General features: G+C 35.6%; 3 protein-coding genes across 3 annotated transcripts; 1 reads left to right on the forward strand and 2 right to left on the reverse strand.

The window, feature by feature from the left end:
• Positions 1-784: 784 nt before the first annotated feature.
• On the forward strand, positions 785-4,046 carry LOC113079280 (MARCKS-related protein-like). Its single transcript, XM_026251520.1, has 2 exons — positions 785-1,046; positions 2,653-4,046. The coding sequence occupies exons 1-2, from the start codon at positions 975-977 to the stop codon at positions 3,235-3,237; spliced, it is 657 nt and encodes a 218-aa protein (XP_026107305.1). The 5' UTR covers positions 785-974; the 3' UTR covers positions 3,238-4,046.
• Positions 4,047-8,968: 4,922 nt separating this feature from the next.
• Positions 8,969-14,590, reverse strand: LOC113079282 (uncharacterized). Its single transcript, XM_026251522.1, has 9 exons — positions 14,403-14,590; positions 12,566-12,784; positions 12,315-12,465; positions 11,590-11,664; positions 11,414-11,449; positions 11,181-11,216; positions 10,987-11,022; positions 9,688-9,724; positions 8,969-9,383 (listed from the first exon to the last, which is right to left on the reverse strand). The coding sequence occupies exons 1-9, from the start codon at positions 14,466-14,468 to the stop codon at positions 9,317-9,319; spliced, it is 723 nt and encodes a 240-aa protein (XP_026107307.1). The 5' UTR covers positions 14,469-14,590; the 3' UTR covers positions 8,969-9,316.
• A 1,743-nt stretch (positions 14,591-16,333) lies between these two features.
• On the reverse strand, positions 16,334-17,156 carry LOC113079283 (E3 ubiquitin/ISG15 ligase TRIM25-like). The gene has a single exon (XM_026251523.1). It carries the CDS (start codon positions 17,111-17,113, stop codon positions 16,517-16,519), a length of 597 nt encoding a protein of 198 aa, XP_026107308.1. The 5' UTR covers positions 17,114-17,156; the 3' UTR covers positions 16,334-16,516.
• Positions 17,157-23,515: the final 6,359 nt, after the last annotated feature.

Here is a 23,515-nt window from a genome sequence, read left to right on the forward strand (position 1 = left end):
AAATTCAATGAGAGCTTTATACTTACATAACACAGATCAGTTGCCTGTAGTTCCCAATAATATATTTAAATGCTTAGTTTTATGATCAAAGCTCTGTAGTTTTAGAACATACAATGCAATGCAATACAATGATGACTGAAAGATGAACAAATAAACATTCCTTTAAAAGTCTGATGCATCATATTTGATACATTTTAACAGTATTTTTCCCCAAAAAATATGTATGGGTAATCAAGTAAGAGAGTTTAAACATGTTTAGACAAGATATGTATAGAAAAAACTATATTCTTGCACTTCTGGTTAGATGCTAACTGCATTTCATTAGCTCTGTACTTACTCTGCATAATGACAATAAAGTTGGATCTAATCTAATCTAATATTAAGTCTAAAATGTTTTAGCTAGAGAAAGTACAAATGAAGATACACCTAAAAAAAGTTTTTCATGTTAGACATTACTGCAGACATGACAAAAATGATATCCTTATCAAAAGTAGTGACATTATTTAAAATTCACTCCTATGTTCACATCATTTAATACCTTTCATCAGATAAATGAAGAGAATGTGAAAGTTTACTTTTCAAATCATCAATAAAATCCCTAATGAAGTCCTTCGTATTAGTTGTCCATCCATCCAGAGGTGTAAAGCTGCAGATGCAGTAATCTGCTGGAGTGTTTGTAGTGGTGTGGTTGAATGGGGCAGATGAAACACCAGCCCTCTGACACAGATTGGGTGGCGCAGCTGCTGGGTGGAGTCACGCAGACAAACACTCACACTTGTAGCTGTGAAACTCTTAGTTTGCTCTCCCCGCAGAGCCGTGTGGATTTACTACCAGAAAGCAGCCTTTATTTGTGTCTGCTGAGCACAGCAGATTAAAAAACACGCCAGGAATCTAAGCGCTCGCTCACCGTCTCTAAAGGGTTTTTTCTGCCTTTATTTTCCTTTTTAACTCTTTGAAGGAGACACAAAGGAGGGATGGGTGCTCAGTTGACTAAAGGTGAAGCTACAGTGGACGGAAAAGCTGTGGCTGATAAAGCCAATGGTCAGGTGAGGATCTACAAGGACTTTTATGATTGAACTACCAGTGTTTTGATATATCTGAATGGGATATTATCAATATATATATATATATATATATATATATATATATATATATATATATATATATATATATATATCACACACCTCTTAATAATCCAATTTATCTAACAATTCATTTTTTACAAATTAATCTTTGGATTTGTGTTAAAACAATTTGTGAATATCAAATCGGTTATGGCTTCTATGTCATCCGTTCTGAAGGATGATTTTGTGTTGAACCTTTTTCTAATTTTTGAGGGTTTAAGTTGGAAAATCTGTTTTAAACTTCTCTCTGTCTTTGGTTATCTCTTTTTTAAAATGTCATTTCCAAACAAATTTTAGTTCGTTTAGTTAGTTATCAAGAAGTCTGTGGTCGTGTATTGGCGCTGAAACTGGTTGTAACTCGAATTGAGAACAAAAGGTTGCAGGGCTGCATGCAAATAAAGCAGAGCGCTTCTGCTGATCTGCAAACAATGCAATGCATGCGTGAGTGTCTGCGTGTGTGAATGCATGGACCATTCCTTTGGTGCTTCATTAATAATCATTCCATCCACCATCCCCCTTAATGCATATGCACCCTTCCCCCTCCATATGTAATAAGAGAGCTCTTTTCTTTATTAATCAACCCAATGCATTATTTTGCATATATTTATCCATGTGATTTAAACACCCCAATACTTGAATAGAGCAAGTTACCATAACGCAAGGCTACATTGCCCGGTTGATACATCATCTGAATGATGAAAAAAAAGGTGAAAAGGGTGTTTTAGAGGGAGGTGTTGTTGTAAACGCCGTTCTAGGGTTGCTGTCTCCCTTTTCTTTGTTCTCTCTGGTAGTGGCTGGCTTTCTAAGCAGTGGATTGTATTTGGTAGCTCAATATCGCCTCTAGTGGACGTAGTGTGTAATTACTATGCACTTCTGCTTTTGGGTTTCTGGGTGTTGTTTCTGTCTTTAATGTAATTAAATATGAAATTAAATAAAATTAATGCATTAAGCAGATGTTTTTATCCAAACCGACTTACAGTGCATTCAGGCTAACATTTTTTTTTACCTAACATTTATGTAAATAAATGTAAAATATAGCAATAAATATAGCATTCCTCAGAGTATTTTCTGCATATAAAATACTAAATTGTTTTTCTAAATGTCCTGTATTAAGCAGTAATTTATATATTTTGGCTATTTTAAGGTTTAGGCACTACAGTGAAGAGCAGACTGATCTTTAAAGCTCAATTCTTCTAATATTGCTGTATTGTTAGGTTTACTTTTACATAATACTGAGTTGTTGTTGTTGTTTTTTTACTAGTGATCTCAATATTTATTTACAAATAAAAATAGAGGTACATATAAATTAAAGGAATTAGAAATATTTGGTTTTGGATCAAAATGAGGTAGAGAAATTGAATGAGAGAAAATATAACTAACACTTTGTACTATAAACCATATTATTAAAGCAAGCATTTAATATGTACTGCCACTATAAAAACAAGCATAACCCTTTTGCTTTTCTATTGACTGTGTGTGTGCCAACATGCATTTGGCTTATCTTCTCTCATTCTGCTTTTCTCTTCAGGAAAATGGCCATGTGAAAACCAATGGTGATGCATCCACCAAGCCAGATGGAGAAGCCGTGGCAGCAGACGGAAATGGAACTACGGAGGTTGCCAAGGAGGAGGCTGCCAAGACGGAGGCGGGAGATGGCATCGAAGCCGCTCCGGCTACCGAAGGTGACGCTACCAAATCCGACGGTGAAGCTGCAAAGGAAACCAAGAAGAAGAAGAAATTCTCACTGAAGAACTCCTTCAAATTCAAGGGCATTTCCCTGAAGAAGAACAAGAAGGGAAGCGAGGAGGCAGCGGAGCCCGCGGAGCCCGCAGCGCCCGCAGCCACACCCACCACCGAAGACAAACCCGAGGAGACCGCCCAGGCTGCTACGGAAACCAAAGAGGAGGAGCCTGCTGCGGCAGAAACCAATGAGACACCGGCACCTGAAGCAGAGGCGGAGCCTAAAGCAGAGGCGGAGCCTAAAGCAGAAGAGCCCGCCCAGGAAACAGAAGCCGCACCCACAGAGGATACCACAAAATCTGATGAGACCCCGGCCCCTGTTGAAGAGACCACGCCCACCACAGCCTCGGACCCGGAGCCGGCTGCAGAGTGATCTCACTTCACTGTGGCAACCTAGACTGTTTATCTTTATCCTTTTTTTTCTTTTTGAGATTGAAATATATAAATATATATATATATATAAATATATGAGACTTGAGCCACAATCTTAAAGTTACAGCAATACTACAGAGAAACCGAGTTCTTTTACCACCTTTGCTGATAACAGTCTCTAGTTCACGGTTTGTCCAGTCCAGTGTCAGTGAGCTCCGTGCTGCCGCATGTCAAGAGCGGTTTTTTGGGGGGGGGGGGGGGGGGGGACGGGCTGGAAATTGCTCTGTGTATGGATTGGAATGACTGATGGAATTTCCGCCTCAGAGGAAGAGCAGCGGATGGAAGAGCGTGGCTCCCTGTTCACAGTCTTTTCAGTCATTTTTCTCTTTAAACTTCATCTGATCCTTGATTTTTCAGGGCTGATGAGGGAAATGACTAATTGTCCTCTTAGGAGATGGTTACGGGACGATGTAAAACTACAAAATAAATAAATGAATAATCTTTTTTAAAGTGTTTAAATAGCTCTACATTCCAATTTTTTCGCCCTAAAAACTGTAGGGTGTCAGAAGATCTGCCGAGTGAATAGGTTTTAGTCTTAGTCTGTTTTTAATGATGTTTTACAGTTTTAATCAGATCCAGCTACACATTTCAAAGTTTGTGACAAAGGGGAATTAAACCACTGCTTTTATTAAATATATATTTTTGTTCTGTTAAGTCTCTGTACATACATTTTCTGACTCTTTATTTTGCTAACATTTCCAAGTGTTAATAAGATGTTGTACGATTAGGCCAAATAAATGTTTGACCGACCCCCCCCGTGTTTGTTTGTTTTTCTGATTTTTATTTTTTTAAGAACATTATTTAAACAATATCAAATAACTTCATCTCAACAAAGAACATATTACATTAATATTGTAAAAATTATGCATGTTTAGCTGACATTCAAATTCAGACTTAAAAACAAAGGTGTGGGGGTGAACTGTCTAATCTGATTGGGAATGTAAATTCACAGAAAGAAAATAAATTAATGCCATCACATCAATAAAGGCAAATTATTATTAGTAGTAGTATTAATATACTCACCCCAATATTGTATGCATTTCTTTCTTCCATGGAACAACAAATAAATTAATTAATAAAAGGTGTGTATATATATATAAACAGTTAGTGAGGTCCAACATTATTTGTAATATCTTCTCTTGTGTTCCACTGGAGCAAGTAGCATAGATTTAAATGTAATCAATAATCTGGTAATTGCAATGAAGTATCTGAGGTGCTAAAATACCTAAAAGTGTTCAAGACATCTCTTTTTCCCTCCAATATGAAACACATGCCAAAAGACACCATATGGATCACTTTGTCTGAACTGATGAATATAACATGCTGTTGTTCTTTAACATAGCATATTTGATCAGCAATAAATAAAGCAGTAAATGATGTCTAAAATATTTTGATCTGATCACTAAATACATTCACTGATGTGTTCTCAGTTGACATCCTTATGCATTTAGTTCTATCTAGTTCAATCTAGTTCATTATTACTGAATGTGATTTATCCAAGACATGTTCACTGTAACACACAAACTGCTTAAATAAAACAGGAGCAATTTTGAATAAATAATTAAAGGTATTTTAAACATATTAATTAATATTTAATAATCATACACAATTCCTCAACCATGTAGATCAGTTTATTAGCGTAACTTGAATTCAAGAATTTACATTCTATTCTGAATAATTCAAGTAAAAATATACAGTATGTTCACATATTATAGCACGACCTAATGGCCAGCTATCAAATAATAAAAACATGTAATAAAGGTGTTTAAAATATGATCCAACAGATAAAACCTTCTATAATTTAGAATACCCAGTCTATGTGTAAATCGTTTTGTTGTTTGTGTGCAAATCTATTCATGCTTAAAGGGTTTGTTGAAGTCATCCTAGGTGTATCTTTCTGACAAATTCAGTTAGAGTTATTTTAAAAATTGTCTTTGATCTTTCAAGCCGTTTGATGCCACTCAGCAGGTGTTGCACTCCATCGGTCCATGAGAAGTTGAATAAAAACATAATCCATTAAAAAAGCGTCTCACATGGCTCTGGGTGGTGAGGCCTCCTGTAGCAAATCGATGCATTTTTGTAAAAAAATATCCATATTCAAAACATAATACCGTATTTTCCAGACTATAAGTCACACTTTTTTTTAATAGCTTGGTTGGTCGTGCGACTTATAGTCAGGTGCGACTTATTTATCAAAATTAATTTGACATGAACCAAGAGAGATTGCGCCCTCTCGCGGCTGTAGACGGTAATGATTCCTCTTGGTGCTTGGTTTTAAATAAATGCGACTTATAGTCCAGTGCAACTTATATATGTTTTTTTCCTCATCATGACTTATTTTTGGACTGATGCGACTTATACTCAGGTGCGACTTATAGTCAGAAAAATACAATAATCACTTAAATCTAGCTTGCGCTCACAGCTGTAAACAAAGCAGTTTCAGGGGAATGACGTATGAGGTCAGATTTGCGCATGCGCCGTTCAGAAGTGATGCACGCGGAAACCCAGAGGAGAGATCAAAACAAGTCACTAATTAGAAGTTCAAAACGTGGATTTGTAAAGAAGAATGTTGGAGGATTTTGATATAAGCCAAGAGGAGACTGGTTTTCCTTTGCTAAAAGTAAGGAAACTTTGCTTCCTTTGCTCCTGTTAACAAACGTTGGTTTTCACGATATTCATCGGCGGCTGCACAAATCTGACCTCATACTTCATTCCCCCGAAACTGCTTCATTTACAGCTGTGAGCGCAAGCTAGATTTAAGTGATTATTATGTTTCGAATATGGATATTGTTCTTAAAAAAACACATATATTCAATACAGAAGGCCTGTGTTCACCCTTTGTTCACCCCCTGGAGCCATGTGAAGACATTTTTTTAAATGGATGCGCTTTTTATTAAAATTATCTTGCTGAGTGACATCAAACAGCTTGAAAGATCAAAGAAAAGAAGAAAAGAAGAAAGTCATATACACCTAGAATGACTACAAGGTAATTAATTTATGGCTTAATTTTCTTTAAGAGGGTGAACTAACCCTTTAATATTAACAGAGGTGTAAAGTAACGAAGTACAAATACTTCGTTACTATACTTAAGTAGAAATTTGGGGTATCTATACTTTACTTGAGTGATTATTTTTCAGCCGACTTTTTACTTCTACTCCTTACATTTTCAGGCAAGTATCTGTACTTTCTACTCCTTACATTTTAAAAATAGCTTCGTTACTGCTATTTCATTTCGGCTTGTTTTCATTCCGGCTTGTCATCATTCAAAAAAAAAAAAAAAACCTATCCAGATAAATCGCGCCATCCGGATGGAGTGAATTTGATTGTGGTTGGATGAGAAGTATAAACATATACCATTCCGACACCCTATTGGTCTTTACGCGATCCATCGCACCTGCACGTGACACAAATCACATCACAGTCCAGCCAGGACATAGACAGTTTTGGGTTCGTTTATCAAAAGATATATTTCTTAAAAGTAGGGTTGGGTATGGAACCGGTATCCGATCGCCTCAGAGTCAGTCCGCTTAAATTTCACATGAAACCAGCGTCAGACCGGTCTCCTCCCGTCTTTCAGCGCGCTCTTCAATCCGCAGAGGCGAAGACCGCGAACTGAGCAGCGCATGCGCACTTAAACAAACGGAGGACACAAGGTATGTGTTTATCGATAGATTGTTAGAATATCCATATCTGTGCAGTTCTTTGTCATAAATACAGTTTACAAAAAGTCACGAGATAGCAGTCGGTTTCTCATCTGTAAAGTTTTCGCTCATCACACCACAGCCGTTTCCTCCAGCGAAAATCTAGCCCTTAACACATATGAACGAACACATACTTTAATTACACTTACTTAAATATACTTAATTTAATCATACGTACTTTATACATACACTACTGTGCAAAAGTCTTAGACACTTTAGTATTTTCACTTAAAAGAATGGTGTTCGGCCAGTTATTTATATATTTTGCTGTAGTATGTCAGTATAAAATATCAGTTTACATTTCCAAACATTAATTTTGCCGTTGTCAGACTGCTTGTGCATTCAAAATCGCACTAGATTATTATTAAAATTAATGGCAAACTGATATTTCCAACTGACACACTACAGCAAAAGATATAAATAACTGGCTTAAAACCCTTTTTGGGGAGAAAATACTCATTTTTCCATAAGACTTTTGCACTGTACTGTATTTTAAAAACGACATTGTTGCTACTTTATAAAGAATGACCATACAGTAATTCAAAGAACTGATTTAAAACAGTGACAGACAGCACTCATCTTAACTAAATATCAGAGTGAGTGACAGAGATACAGTAGAAACATTATGTGTGGTTTTGTATTAAATAATGACCCAGATTGTGAAATACATTTATTAGCCTTAGATTAAGGGAAGCACAACTTGCACAACAAGCTATGGATTTATTTTAAATATTTGTAATGTTCTTTAAAGTTATCCATAGTTTTTTTTTGTGGTTCTTTTTTTTAAAGTTTCGGTTCAGGCACCGTTTAGGAGCCGGTACCATTTTAAAAGTATTGAAAAGGCACCCTATTTAAAACTGGACCCTATTTAAAAGTTATTATTTCTTATTATTATTAGTTATTATTTCTCACTGTCTCATTTACCAAATGAGTGCTTTTTCTTCGTCCTCCACAAATTAAGCTACTGTAGGTAGTTCGGTAGCGAGATGTTTTAATAAATTAGCGTTTTCGATTGACGATGCGATTGACAATGTTGTGATAAGTAGGCTATACCAACTTTGTAACTCGTTACCCCCCGAACACTGGACATAGCAGACGTATGTACCGAATACAAGAAGCTATCAATCAAGAAAGTATCAGGATTATGATTTCTTTTTCAGTTTTAGTTTTTGATCAATCACTTGGATTAATCATTCATTTTGACAGCACTATAAAGTTTACTGTAAATAGACAACCATACAAGTGTAATTGTTACTAAGCCTGCACCAATGTTCTTGTCCATTGCCCTTGCAGATTCCTGCAGCTAATCATGGATGTACATTTACATTCCATTCAAGGTTATTGATGACTTGCCTCTGAAGTTTGACTTTTTGCACTATAACAATACTTATTGGCAACTAGTCATCATATCTCTAGTCCTTTAATGTATTTGCATTGTACTAAAGTGCGTTCGTTTTAAATGGGCATATATGCGGCTGAGGAAGACCTGAAGGTCGAAACGTTGCTTAATTAAATTCCTCTGGAGCAGTAGTTTTCAGTGTTCAGACTTCACTTCTTTATTTGTCTATATCATTTAGTTGTCTTGACCCTGTGTCCTAATTGGATGTTTGGGATGTGCACACCATTTTTGTATTTTTATATATGCGGCTGAAACAGGAAGCCTAGTGAATCCCAAATTTTTCAACATGAACATTATAGTCATTATGGCCTATGGCCTTTAGAAAAATGTTTTTTGAGGAGGTGGGGTAGTGCACAATAGGCCCCTGTGGTGCGGCCTAAGCTTTTGTTCTTAATGGCATTTTTTTCCCCTTACATTACTTTTACTTTTATACTTTAAGTAGTTTTTTAAACCAGTACTTTTACACTTTTACTTGAGTAAAAAGCTTGAGTTGATACTTCAACTTCTACAAAAGTCTTTTTAAACCCTAATATCTATACTTCTACTTGAGTAATGAATGCCAGTACTTTTGACACCACTGAATATTAATATTTAACAGCACTTTGTTTAGCATTGTTTTTAAATGTTATTGAATGACAGAAAAATTCCAAAGGTAGACTGGTTTGGTTTCACAAACCCCATAATAATATGTTCAAACCCCCACGAATAATAGTTTGTTAAAGCCATATTTGTACAGGGAAGCAAAAGACAACAATAGCCTAATAAATAAATACTATAACAAGGTCCTTTAGATTCAGATCATCTCCATTTTTTGTGCAGTAATACTCTGACCTTTCACTGTACTCTGTGAAGGAATGATGAGTTCCAGAATCCAGATGCAGATTAAAGGGTCATCAGGAGATAAGTGGAAACATCTCCATCTATCCATAGAGATCATCATCATCAGATATGAATGAGTAACCATTGTACATCCGATTAGTGCGATTCCTGCAATCATATTTTTTAGGAGCAAGCTTTAACATAGAGAATAAGAAATAAGAATAAAAAATAGTTGTAAAATCAGAAGAAAGGTGCATGAATGATAACTTTTGTTTAAAAACAACAAATATTCTTTCTTAAAGCTGTGAAATGGCTCTAAATATGAGTCACATTCACAAAACAGCTGACATACACACAGCTATGCCCACACTTTATTAAGCTTTTATTTTCTACATAGGAATAAATTACTTTAATAGATGCTAAATCAAATAATAAATATAAATGTGCAAGTATGATATCTGAATACACTTACGTCCTGGGCCATATTGTTTTTTCTCTTTCGTTGAAAGCTGAAATATGGGGAGATTTCTTCATTTTAAAAGTTAAACAAGCATGTTTCGGAGAGTAAAGAGTGTAAACATGAATTAAGTGCTAAAATTATGTTTAATCTGTTCTTTTTTTTTATTCTTCCCTTACACACTGTTAAATGAATAAAAAAATAGAAATTGTTGTATACATTTCTTTTCATCTTTTGTCCCTTTATGATCATAGAATCTTCAAAGAAGGTTGTTTTGACTTACTGTGGACAAATAAGCAACCACCAAATAACCACTGATTACACTTCAGCAACAACAGAGCAAAATGTAAATAAAAAACAAGAAACACACACACATTCTAAGGCAGAGCATACAGTCATGGCCAAAAATATTGGCACCCTTGGTAAATATGATCAAAGGAGGCTTTGAAAATTAAACTGCATTGTTAACCATTTTGATCTTTTATTAAAAAAAAAATAATAATAATCACAAAAATCTAAACTTCCACTGGATATTAAGAATTTAAAATGGGGTGTAATATCATTATGAAATGAATGTTTTGCTCAAATACAAGTTGGACACAATTATTAGCATCCCTGGAAATTATTTTGAGTAAAATATTTCTGAAGTATATTCCCATTCATATTCACATTTTTTATGCACTACAGGATTATTGTGAACATGACATTATCCAGCCATGGTTTCCTGTTTCACAGAAATATAAATTGGATGGAAAAAAGCCCAAATTCCCTTAATCATCCATCAGAATGATAAAAACCAAAGAATATATTTCTTATGTGCAGCAAGAGATAACTGCCATTCAGTCCTCTGAACCATGTAAAAAATGAGTGGGGTGAACTGAAGAGAAGAAGCACCAACATGGAGCTGGGAATCTGAAGGGTCTGGAGTGATTCTGGATGGAGGAATGGTCTCTGATCTCTTGTGAGGTGTTCTCTAACCTCATCAGGCATTATAGGAGAACATTTAGACCTGTTAAACTGGCAAATGAAGGTTTCAAAAAGCATTGAATAAAAGGGTGCCATTAATTGTGGCCAATGTGTATTAAAGAAAAACGTTTATTTCATTATTATATTTCTCCCCATTTTAAATTATCAATATCCAATAAAAGGTTCGATTTTTGTGATTCTTTTTAAATAAAAGATCAAAAGGATTAACAATGCAATTTAATTTTCACAGCCTCCTTTGATCAGATTTACCAAGGGTGCCAATATTTTTGGCCATGGCTGTATATTCATAATTAAAATTGTTCAGTCATTCAGAATGCATATTCTTACCCATTGTCCGAGGTCTTATGTCCGATTGATGACGCTCTGAAGATGGAAGTATGAAATAAGTAACAGAGTTAAACTGAAAGAGTAACAGAGTTAAAAAGCAACAATCAAACAACCACTGGTAACACTTCAGCAACAACATAAAACAAACCCACAAAAACACAAATTGTTCAGTGGTTCGAAATGCATACACATACCCAAAGGCAGAGTTCTTATATTCGATTGATGGTGCTCTGAAAATGGAAGTATAAACTGAGTAACAGAATTAAACTGAATGAGTAAAAAAAAGCAACTACCAAACAACCACCAACACTGCAGCAACAGATTAAAAAAATATTTAAAAAAAAATAATAATAAAAAAAACAAAAAAAAGGCAGAGCATGTATTCATAATCAAAATTCTTCTGTGGCTTGAAATTGAATATGCTTACCCGATGACTGAGTACTTGTATCCAGTTGACAGCGCTCTGAAGATGGAAGCATAAAATAAGGAACAGAGTTAAACAGAATGATTAACATAATATAAAAAAAAATATTTATGGAATTTCTAAATGTGTCTGTTTGTATTTTCTGGTAAAAAAGAAATAAATAAATAGATAAATCCTACCAATGTCGCTCACATTTGCTTTTCTTCTGAAAATGGAAGCTCTTTTTGGCATGATGATTTTCAAAATATCACCAACTAGAATTTAGACACAAAATAATATACAATATTTAAGAATTCACAGAATAATAATTATCACTGAGATAGATACTGTTATAAAACCTTTGAGGGTAACACTTTATTTTGATGGTCGCTTTTGGACATTTTGTTGTCATTAACTTTTTTATTTCTATATTGATTTTTTTTTTCTCCTCTGCTTTGCGTCAGTTCCTGCCTTGTGCCCTTGATAATGTTTTTTCACAGATTTTTTGGGACATTTTAAGCTGATTAATGGCAAAACTATTTTAAATGCATGCACCAAACATATTTAATGTGTTATGATGATGTATTATATATATTTCATGATGCAGAAAGTGTTTTAATTAATCCAACATTACATATTGTCAAATCCTTTTTTTTTTTTTTTTTTTTGGATAATGAAATAATTTTATTATAACATTATTTAATTTTTTTCTGTTTGATGATAGATCAGTACTTAAATTATGTTAACTGTCAGAAATTATTTTGATTAATATATGGGTGTAGGAGCGCACGATGGTCACAAGAAAACAACTGCCTGTCGAATAATATGCCGCGGGCCGGCCCTGGTTGAGACAATATATAGAAGTTTTAATTCTTGGTCACTTGGTACATACTTATAAAAATTTGAATGGTTAATGACGATTCACCTGATTTTCTGCTCATGTGTTCTTCACATATTTTATCCAGTTGCTCTTTCAATTCTGAGAGAGATTTGTTTACATTCTCAGTTGTCAGGAGATTATTAAAATCCCTTAATAAGATTGTGTATGAAAGGAATTCCGAACAGGAAGGGTAATTCTATAATAAAAAATAAATAAAAATTCTAAAACAACAACAACAGCAAAAACAACAAAAAATTATCATTAAATATATTTTTTTCTGAATTGCTTTCTATAACCTGGAAGAAATGAATGTGATCTTCTGTATGCAAAAGTGGCTCCAATGTATCGTTATCCTTCTGCAGAGTTCTGATCTCGTGCTCCAGTGTCTGTACGTGATTCTCAGCTTCTTGTACTTCCTTCTCTTGAGCACTGATCTTCTCTCTCATCTCAGCTTGTCTTTTCTGAATGAAGCTGATGAGCTCATCAAAGATCCTCTCACTGTTCTGCACCGCCGCCTGTGTGGAGCAATGTCAGCACAAACAAAAAGCACTTCATTTAGCTGTAAATTGTTGGATGTGTTGACAACGTCTGGTTGCATCTTAATAAACATAAAAAATATTTAAGCTATTCTTATGATGAATACATGACACACAATCCTAAAAACAGTTATGTATCGCAGCCGGTTAGGAGTATAATCTTAAAAGCTGAGTGTTTATGAAAATGAAAATAATAGTTAATATCTCTGATTTTCAAGTAGAGATATAGACACATTAATAATAATGTTGTTGTTGTTGTGCTTTAAGTTTGTATTTGCACAAGCTGATGTTAAACACTAGTTCCCAAAACATGTGCTATCATGCCTGTAGTATTATTCTACTGTCTAACTGTTCATTTGTTAACCAGTTTAAGATTACTTTGGCACACTACAAAAAGTTTCCTGAAATATGGTCCTGGAGGGCCACTGCACTGCTCAGGCTGATCAAACTCAGCTACCTGTAACTTTCTAGAGAATGTGAAGATCTTGATTATGATGATTAGGGCTGGAGCTAAACTCCTGAGGGCAGAATTCGACGGACCCTATTCTAAAGCTTTAATTCAGTGAATGGTGGCAGATTGGTGCCATCTGGTGGAAATAAAGAAAATCATCTATATTAACCATGTAGCCATTAACACTTACTGTAAATACTGGTTGGTTTCACAAGCCCACAAGAACACAAGTACAGACAAGAATGCATATTGAGGAACAACTGATGTTATGTATCCAGTTAGTAAACACTGTGACAGTTTTTTGTGGGCGGAGCTTAGGTGGAGGAAGAAATTTCCCCTGACTGCTTCACTAACGCTAGCTTGCAAGTTTTGTTTGCATGTTTTTTTGTTTGTGTTTTTTATGTTTTATGTTAACTTTAACAGAAGGAACCAGAAGGCAATTGTAAGCAAATGCAACTACACCTGACGCATTAAATAGACCTAGAACTTAGTTCCTTCTCTCTTTTATTTGAAATACTTTGCAATTTGAAATAACCTTTAAATTTTAATTTTGTGGTGCATCTAATTAAGTGATAAAAGGCAATTGCAAATGTTGGACAAAATAAATATTACCACTACTCATTTGCCCAATAAAACATGCAGCTCTTTGTTTTACTTCCAAATTTTATACTGGATGTAATATATAATTATTGTTGATGTCATCCGACTGAAATGGAATATTGATTAGAGGACAGTGTTTTAGCACACCTCCCAGCATCTCTCACTGGCAGCAAACTAATGGTTGCACTGGTTTACTGCAGCTGCAATTAGAAACTCCAGTTGCTATAGAAACAGTCAGTATTTTGAGACTCTTGCTGAGGATTGTCCTTGTGCATTGGTTTGTCCAGCCTGAAAAAGTTGTAATGCTATATAGAATTTATGAGACAGTTGTTGTCACATTTCATTGGTCATTTCAGTTATGAAATTTAATCATAAGCTTGACAGTATTGGAGAATTTGATGTCTCCCCATTCAAAGATATAGGAGCTGTACATGGATGACAGAAATTGCTGCCCGAATGGTGAAAGAGGTAAATGACTAAATGACTTGCCTTAAAGGGACTCTGACGGCAACACTGGCCTTAAACCCATCTGTCAATCACACTTACCTTATGAGACTCAACAGCTTTCTTCAACATTTGAACCCTCTTTTCTCTGTCTTTAGTCTCCTGCATGAAATCCTTCTGTTTTATTTTCAGCTCCTCCTATGAATGGATTTAAACAACAATAATCCTGCTTTTAATCAAATTGTAAAATATTTAAATAAAATCGATACAACAAACAATTTCATGTATTGCACCTTCAGTTTCATCTATATCTATTTTTTCTTTCTTCATGTCAGTTCATGTCATGTCATGTCTTATATGTGTGTGTGTGTGTGTGTGTGTGTGCGTGTGTGTGTGTGTGCGTGTGTGCATGTATGTATGTATATATATATATATATATATATATATATATATATATATATATATATATATATATATATATATATATATATATATAAATGCTGGGTTGTTTCAACCCAACTTTGGGTCAAATATGGACTAACCCAACAGCTGTGGTTGTCCATTTTTGACCTAAAGTTGGGTTGTTTCAACCCAGCCTTTTATATATATACATACACACACACACACACACACACACACACACATATATACTCATTAGCCATTTTATTAGGTTATATCTTTTCAATTGCTTGGTAGCCCAAACTGCTAATCAGCCAATCACATGGCAGCAACTCAATGCATTTAGGGAACTACAACTAAGGTATGCAGAATACTATCTCTGAACACACAACATGTTGAACCCTGTAGCAGTAGACGACCACACCGGGTGCCGCTCCTGTCAGCTAAGAGAGATGCAACAATGCGCACAGGCTCACCAAAACTGGACAATAGATGATTGGAAAAATGTTGCCTGTCTGATGAGTCTCGATTTCTGCTGTGACATTCAGATGGTAGGGTCAGAATTTGACGTAAAGAACATGAAAGCATGGATCCATCCTGCCTTGTCTCATGGGTCAGACTGGTGATGATGTAATGCTGTGGGGGATATGTTATTGGCACACTTTGGGTCCCTTAGTACCAATTGAGCATTAAGAACCAAGGGATCCCAAACTTTTGAGTAGGGTTATTTTAATAATTTCAGCTATTTTTTTGTCTTGTGGACTAAATGTTAATATCTTTTATGTACAATATCTTACTCAGGACAGTACTAAATAAAAAATAGCATGCATTTAGTATGATCTCTCTTATTTTTTGAAAATTACTCATATTTTCACAGATTCTGCAAGGGGTGCCCAAACTTTCGAGCCCCACTGTATATATACATACAGTACCGACCAAAAGTTTGGACACACCTTCTCATTCAAAGAGTTTTCTTTATTTTCATGACTATGAAAATTGTAGATTCACACTGAAGGCATCAAAACTATGAATTAACACATGTGGAATTATATACATAACAAAAAAGTGTGAAACAACTGAAAATATGTCATATTGTAGGTTCTTCAAAGTAGCCACCTTTTGCTTTGATTACTGCTTTGCACACTCTTGGCATTCTCTTGATGAGCTTCAAGAGGTAGTCACCTGAAATGGTCTTCTAACAGTCTTGAAGGAGTTCCCCGAGAGATGCTTAGCACTTGTTGGCTCTTTTGCCTTCTGTCTGCAGTCCAGCTCACCCCTAAACCATCTGGATTGGGTTCAGGTCCGGTGACTGTGGAGGCCAGGTCATCTGGTGCAGCACCCCATCACTCTCCTTCTTGCTCAAATAGCCCTCGATGCCTTCAGTGTGACTCTACAATTTTCATAGTCATGAAAATAAAGAAAACTATTTGAATGAGGAGGTGTGTCCAAACTTTTGGTCTGTACTATATATATATACAGTAGTCAACATTTGAAGTGGATAAGAAAAGTCAATCAAAATTGACCCAAGACTAGAACGGGTACTGTTTTGGGTTTAGTATAACTTTGATGAAAGGCTTTGATCCACTTCAAATGTTGGCTACTGTAAAACACACATACACACACACACGTTTCGAAAAACAGCATCGAAACAGGATCTCCAGAACATGGCCCTGGCGGCAACAGCCAATCAAGGGTTTGAGCCTTTAGTCTATGCAACTTTAGGAATTTTATCTATTCACAAACAGCTTGTTACACTCCAAAGAGAAAGGAAAACTTGAAATCGCATCATATGACCCCTTTAAACATTCCCCTGCATTCTAAAAACATCCCATACAGCAAATACACTGTTTTACCTGTTTTTTATCCATTTCGTCAGCAGCTGAGACTGTTTTATGGCCACTGTGCTGACCCCCCAAACAAACTACACATATACACTTCTGGTCATCTTGACAGTAAATCTCCAGCGCTTTATGATGTTGTGGGCAGATCTGCTGCTGTAGATTTGAGCAAGCATTTACCAGCTTGTGCTTTCTAAAAGCTTCAGACTCATAATGAGGCTGAATGTGAGACTGGCAGTAAGAAGCCAAACACACCAGACAAGACTTGATGGCTTTTAGTTTTCTTCCTTTGCAAACATCGCACGGCACATCTTCAGGGCCAGCTGGATCCTCCTGGTTCATTCCATCTACAATTTCAGCTAGCACTGTGCTTCTGCTGAGAGTTGGTCTTTGGTTGAATTGTGTCCTGCATTTGGGGCAGCTGTACACTCCTTTATAAACCTCCTGATCCCAGGATCTCTCGATGCAGTCCATACAGTAACTGTGGCCACAAGATGTAGTCACTGGGTCTGTAAGCAGATTCAGACAGATCGGACAGTTTAAAGCATTTTCAGCATTAAAACAAAATTGTGCCATTTTTAGGCTTTCAAACTCAGTCAAAGATTCACACGAAAACAGGTTGTGTTTGTAGTTATGTTCTGAATGAGAGTACTAGGGAGTGGCTTCTATGCAAATATGACAATAAGGAAATGTGTAAAAAATATATATATTTTATTATTTCCTGGTCTGGATTTTTTTTTTTTACTTAAAACATTTTGAGCAAAAATAGCTCCAAAATGACTTTAGAGAAAAGTATTATTTTTCTTATTCATGCCCAAACAGGACTGAGTGCACAATATTGAGCGCTAAATACATGTAATGTCTGTTTCAAAGGTGAAGACAATTAACAGACGACACGACAGTATGCTTTATCTGTGTTCTTCAAGCCACCTCTGGTATTTTCATCATAAAAAAGTGTATTTATAATCCAGGTGATGTGATGACAGCTCTTTCACTGTAATGGGAGCGCTTTTCTCTTGCTTTAACTGATTTACAATTTGAATACAGGTTTGTTTGTCATGCTAATAAGAGGTCCATCTGTCATTTACACAATGCAAAGTGTCAGAAGTATCGACTGCTTTTAAATGACGCAAACATAAAGCACACTGACTAATATTTATGCTGCTTTTGAGCACAAATTATAATAAATATACATTCATCTCCATCATGATGCAGGCCACAAAATTAATACAGACGGGCCACCTGTTGAGTACCCCAGTTTTAAAAACTCTTGAATGCTTAAATCTAAATAAAAAAAATGTAAATCAGCTTCCAGAAGAGATCAGATGTGCTAAAACACTAGTCACATTTAAATCTAGACTCAAAACGCATCTGTTTAGCTGTGCATTTGTTGAATGAGCACTGTGCAATGTCCAAACTGATTGCACTATATTTTCACTGTTTTATGTTTTATTATTGTTTTATTATTATTATTTTTATGTAAAATCATTTTCTAACTGTTTTTAAATGTTTAAAGTTTTAAAATTACTTGTTTTATTTTTGTTATTATTTTTCTTACTTTCTTTTATGTAAAGCACTTTGAATTACCATTGGGTACGAAATGTGCTATATAAATAAACTTGCCTTGCCTTGCCTTGCCTTAAATCTATTAAGGAAGTGCTGTTTTACAGATGTCCTTACTACCTTGTACTTACTACTTCTGGAGCTGGGAACATTACAGTTGCTTTGCTGTCTATGGAGGGTCAGAGAAAATATTAATCTGTGTACCAAAGATGAACGAAGGTCTTGCGGGTTTGGAACTACACGAGAGTGAGTAATTAATGACAGAATTTTTCTGAAGCACAAAAATGTAATATCCTATTTGTTTGGTAATCAATTTTAGGCAAACATCAGAAACATTTTGCAGCAGATTCTGCAAGACTTATGTACTGCATATATTCTGCCTGCAGATTTGACTCAGAGCCCAGGCCTCTGTATCTGTGTTAGACTGCATGGAACCAGATATCATGCACTAGATGGCAGCACAGGACAGGGTTTAGCATTTTGACTCTTTCATTTCCTCTCCCCCTCTTACCATTACACATGCCTTATGCACCACACATGACCTGCTTTATGAATACAAATCACCAGTTAATGACACATTTAGTGCTTGTCTCAAGTTCCCACAACTATGGCTTGCCAGATTTTGATACTAAATCACACTCATAAAGAGTAGAGTTCACATGGGAGATCATAGCATGCCTGTACAGTAGCATTTATGCAGTTTTTAAGTACAAATCAACTACTTTCTCAATTACTGAGTAAATAACTACAGATTTCTGTGAATTAGATCTGACAGCATCAACATATCTAGTTTTCTCCAGGAGCAGCAGGAAGATTGAGCTGCTTGAGTAATTGTACCACAACCAGATCCACCTCATCCATATCAAAACAGAGGTGTGCAGGATAGACGTGGCGCAGTGTTCACGCTATCAGCGTGCAGATCTATCACAACACCTCCTGTCGTGTGCTTTATCTGTGAATCAGTGTGAGGCTGAACGCGTAACCCCTAACAGCATGAACACACATTTACGCACATTGATTCACAAGACTGAGCAACACCACAATATAAAGCCAGCTCATTTTGATGCCCCCTTTCCCTCATAGATATGCTCTATTCATAAGAAATCATTCAAGGTAATTACATGCTGTATAAGCACCAATGTCTCAAAGATATAGTGCAAGATCTCCAATGCACCAAGTTCAGTGTGTAGAGCTAAGTTTTCATCAGACTCTTAAGCTCACGTAGGCTGCATTTGTTTGATAAAAAATACAATAAAAATGTGAAATATTAGTAAAATTTAAAAGAACAGCTTTATAGATTAATATATATTAACATGTTATTTATTCCTTTGATGCTAAGCTGAATTTTCAGCATCATTACTCCAGTCTTCAGTGTCACATGATCCTTCAGAAATCATTATAATATGATTATGTACTGCTCAAGAAACATTTATTATTAGTATTATCAACGAAAACTGAGCTGAGCTGATTCCTTTTTTAAATAAATGTCTTTATTTTCTCTTTTGTTTAAATATAATGGATACTTGCTGATTAAACATTTTAATTTATTTCAAATAAAAGTCTCACTGATTTTAAAACATTTGCTTAACATACTGGATCACAATTTTAAATATGAAATCATATTAGTTAGTTATTATTCTGAGTGTCTTTGAGTGTCTGTTTTGAGTGTAAGTTGTCATTCTGGTCACTTCTAATATGAAAAACTAGCAAAATATTAAGAAATATTCCATGTGTTTATTTTTTATTTTCCTTTTAAATGTTTCCAAAACATGTTTTCTTGGGATTATTGTTTCAGTTTGTAATATTTTATTCCCCCCGTGTCCTCAGTATACTTTCCATCCTGGCAAATCCCTTAAAAGTCAGCATCCTAGTGACATCATACACCAGGATTCTTTTTTTTTTTTTTTTTTTTGCTAAGGGGGCAGTCTGGAAATGTTTTTATAGCAATACTTTTTCACAGCATATTTACTTAAAGTTCAAAAGGTACCACATAACAGGAAAGACCCATTTATGAATATAAAGTTACCTTGTGTTCATTTTCTAGACTGGCCTGAAACATGCAAACGCAGGGAAAAGACACAAACACAGACTACAGTGCTTTCTCCCACAATGTTTCCACAGGCGTATCGTCTTAACACACCTAACCTGGTAACACACAACAAGAAAGCAGTATGCACAGCTGGTTTAAGTAACCTAAACCACTTAATGTAGAAAAAGAACTATTAAAAATGTGATTCATAGTGACTCAATGTTGTTTCAGATGCAGATGGAGCTCCAGCAGCAGCGAATGGGACCAGCTATTACTAAACACTCATAAAAACAACCTCGATGTAAATGAGGTATGAGGCCCTTCTCAAACACAACGTCTACTTGCTATTTCATTTGAAAGGCAATATAAATTCCCAGCCGGCAATATAAGTGCCAGGGTGGGCTGTGTGCATTTTCGCTATATGGTCTACTTACAAGAGCCAAATTTCTGAAAAAGTCCTCCAAAGTACAGTAAAACCTCTTAAAACCCACTTCTCAAAACGGTCCTCATTAGTATAAAAAAAAGTTAATAAATGTGCCAAATAACGCCTTAATGAAATCTAAAAATGTGTCTATAAGGAGTAAAGTGTAGGTCCAGTTAGAGATTCTGATTGCTGCTTATAGTTTCTGTTATTTTGGTCTTTTTAAATGTTCAGGTCTTCAGTATACAGTAAGTATCTGGATGAAAAACCACAAGCCCAGTTTCGTTAGTTGAAGAAATAATGAGCAATTTGCTGAAAATGTTCTCATCCTCAGGCCATCCAAGATGTAGATAAGTTTGGTTTCATTGGAACAGATTTTTACAAATGCCATCACTTGCTCAGCAATGGATCCTCTGCAGTGAATGGGTGCCGTCAGAATGTTAGTCCAAACAGCTGTTTAAAAACATCAACAATTATCCACAAGTAATCCACACCACTCCAGTCAATCAGTTAAAAAAAATTGCATTGTCTAAATCAGCAGCGAAATATGCACACATCAAGCACTGTTTACAAGGGAAAGCAATCCAAAACAGTTCTGAACAAATGTCAGTGGAGAGGACAACCAGTGGTGGACAGTAACGGAGTAGGCTTTACTTCGTTACTGTACTTAAGTACATTATTCAAGTATCTGTACTTTACTGGAGTAGTTTTATTTTGAGCAGTGGTGGACGAAGTACACAAATCAAGTACTTTGAGTAAAAGTACAGATACGTATAATAGAATATTACTCCAGTAAAAAAAAAGTACTCCTTTTTCAATTGTACTCAAGTGAAAGTACAAAAGTACTAAATTTTTTTACTGAAAGTACTGAAAGATAGATGTTTGCAATTTTATATAGGCTCATTTTATTTATATTAGCACTTTTTTTTTTTTTTTTTTTTTTATAATTCTACTGTTCAAAATACCTGGGATTTTTTCCAAAATAACCACTATATGGAGTCAAGATATATTTTTGTTGTTGATATGGACTACACTGATGAGAGTATGTTAACTGTGAAGCTTACACTGTGATGTACCTGAGAGAAACAGAGATGACCATTGATTTTCACCAGTAAGAACAAAGTATTTTAAAGTTTGTTGTTTTACAGAACATCACAGTTATATATGACATGATAATAAGGCCTGAAGATTTTAAAGGAAAATATAATTATATTTTCATAATGATTTTTTCCTTCTCAAACCTTGTCTGGGGTGTAAAAACACCACTGGCCAACGGGGTGCATCTCTTCCCCTCTTTGATAATTACTAGTTACCATGTTCTGAACATCACATCCTTTCTTTTCTCCCTAGATGTAATCTATATATATATATACATATATAGGTGGTTGAATAAAAATATTTGGACATTATTTATAAAAATTACCTCAAGTTAGCACCAGCAAGTTTGTTAGCTAGACAGTTAGCATCAGCTAACAATATTACTTATTTTCAGTATGGTTATGAATAACGTCCTTAATAACAATGGATGAAAAGTTTAGAGCTCTACTGATGATTAAGTCTAGAGTGTGTCCACCTTTGTGTGTGGGTCCGTATGCTGAATCGACAAGTAAAAAAAAAGCCTCAAGTCCAAATATTCATTTATCACCAATTAACTGTTTGACAAACACTTCCTGCTTCGATGTCCAGATCTGAATTTAAAAAAATCTCAAACATGCCCCGATGTCCCGATCTGAATCAACCAAGTCACGAACAGGCTCCGAAGTGCCGATCTGAATCAACCGAGTCGCGAAAAGGTTCCGAAGTGCCGATCTGAATCAACCGAGTCGCGAAAAGGTTCCGAAGTGCCGATCTGAATCAACCGAGTCGCGAACAGGCTCCGAAGTGCCGATCTGAATCAACCGAGTCGCGAACAGGCTCCGAAGTGCCGTTCTGAATCAACCGAGTCGCGAACAGGCTCCGAAGTGCCGATCTGAATCAACCGAGTCGCGAACAGGCTCCGAAGTCCCGATCTGAATCAACCGAGTCGCGAACAGGCTGCGAAGTGCCGTTCTGAATCAACCGAGTCGCGAACAGGCTCCGAAGTGCCGATCTGAATCAACCGAGTCGCGAACAGGCTCCGAAGTGCCGATCTGAATCAATAGAGTCGCGAACAGGCTCTGAATTGCCGATCTGAAAACTTCGACCAAAGAATGTAAAAAAAAATAACTCAATTTCTCTAACTCTATACTCTAATAACTCTACAAATCTATGAAAGACTCAGATCACGTGTCTAAAAATAAATCGCTATAGTAAAAGAGAAATAATAAGAGGAGTGAAGTTTCCTACCATTCTGCTGTGTTTGGTCCTCACGCGCGTCTGACGCTCCGCGGCGCGTCTCCGCCCCTCACACACGCGTTTACAGCGCTAAATTAACCATCTTTGCTAATTATTATACATTTACTTCATTGTCAGCTCCAGGTACTTCATTTATTATTGTTCACTGAACTGTTTGAAACAAAAAAGGTTGTATTTCAGTAATAATTCTAAATTATCAAATAAAATATATAAAATAATGGTTTCTATTTTAATATTCTTTAAAATATAATCTATTTCTGTGATGTGCAGCTGTATTTTCAGCATCATTCCTCCAGTCTTCAGTGTCACATGATCTTTAGAAATCATGAAAATATGATGATTTATTATTAGAACTATTAATAGTTGTGCTACTAAATATTATTTTGGAATCTGTGATCTGTGAAAGTGTTTTAAAGTTTGTGGTTTTACAGAACATCACAGTTATATATGACATGATAATAAGGCCTGAAGTTAGGAAGAACATTTTTAGGAAATATAATTATATTTTCATAATGATTTTTTCCTTCTCAAACCTTGTCTGTGGTGTAAAAACACCCCTGGCCAAACGGGGTGCATCTCTTCCCCTCTTTGATAATTACTAGTTACCATGTTCTGAACATCACATCCTTTC

The sequence above is a fragment of the Carassius auratus genome, unplaced genomic scaffold, assembly GCF_003368295.1.
Source record: "Carassius auratus strain Wakin unplaced genomic scaffold, ASM336829v1 scaf_tig00027566, whole genome shotgun sequence".
NCBI classification, from domain to species: domain Eukaryota; kingdom Metazoa; phylum Chordata; class Actinopteri; order Cypriniformes; family Cyprinidae; genus Carassius; species Carassius auratus.

Excerpts from the sequence above, each read along its gene's own strand:
- LOC113079282 (XM_026251522.1), bottom strand. The coding sequence starts at position 14,468 with ATGCAGGAGACTAAAGACAGAGAAAAGAGGGTTCAAATGTTGAAGAAA. Across the intron at positions 11,217-11,413 it reads TACAAGTACTCAGTCATCGG|AGCACCATCAATCGAATATA; the intron begins GTAAGCATATTC and ends TTCCATTTTCAG. Across the intron at positions 9,725-10,986 it reads CATAAGACCTCGGACAATGG|CTTTCAACGAAAGAGAAAAA; the intron begins GTAAGAATATGC and ends CCCATATTTCAG.
- LOC113079283 (XM_026251523.1), bottom strand. The coding sequence starts at position 17,113 with ATGGCACAATTTTGTTTTAATGCTGAAAATGCTTTAAACTGTCCGATC.
- LOC113079280 (XM_026251520.1), top strand. The coding sequence starts at position 975 with ATGGGTGCTCAGTTGACTAAAGGTGAAGCTACAGTGGACGGAAAAGCT. Across the intron at positions 1,047-2,652 it reads CTGATAAAGCCAATGGTCAG|GAAAATGGCCATGTGAAAAC; the intron begins GTGAGGATCTAC and ends TTTTCTCTTCAG.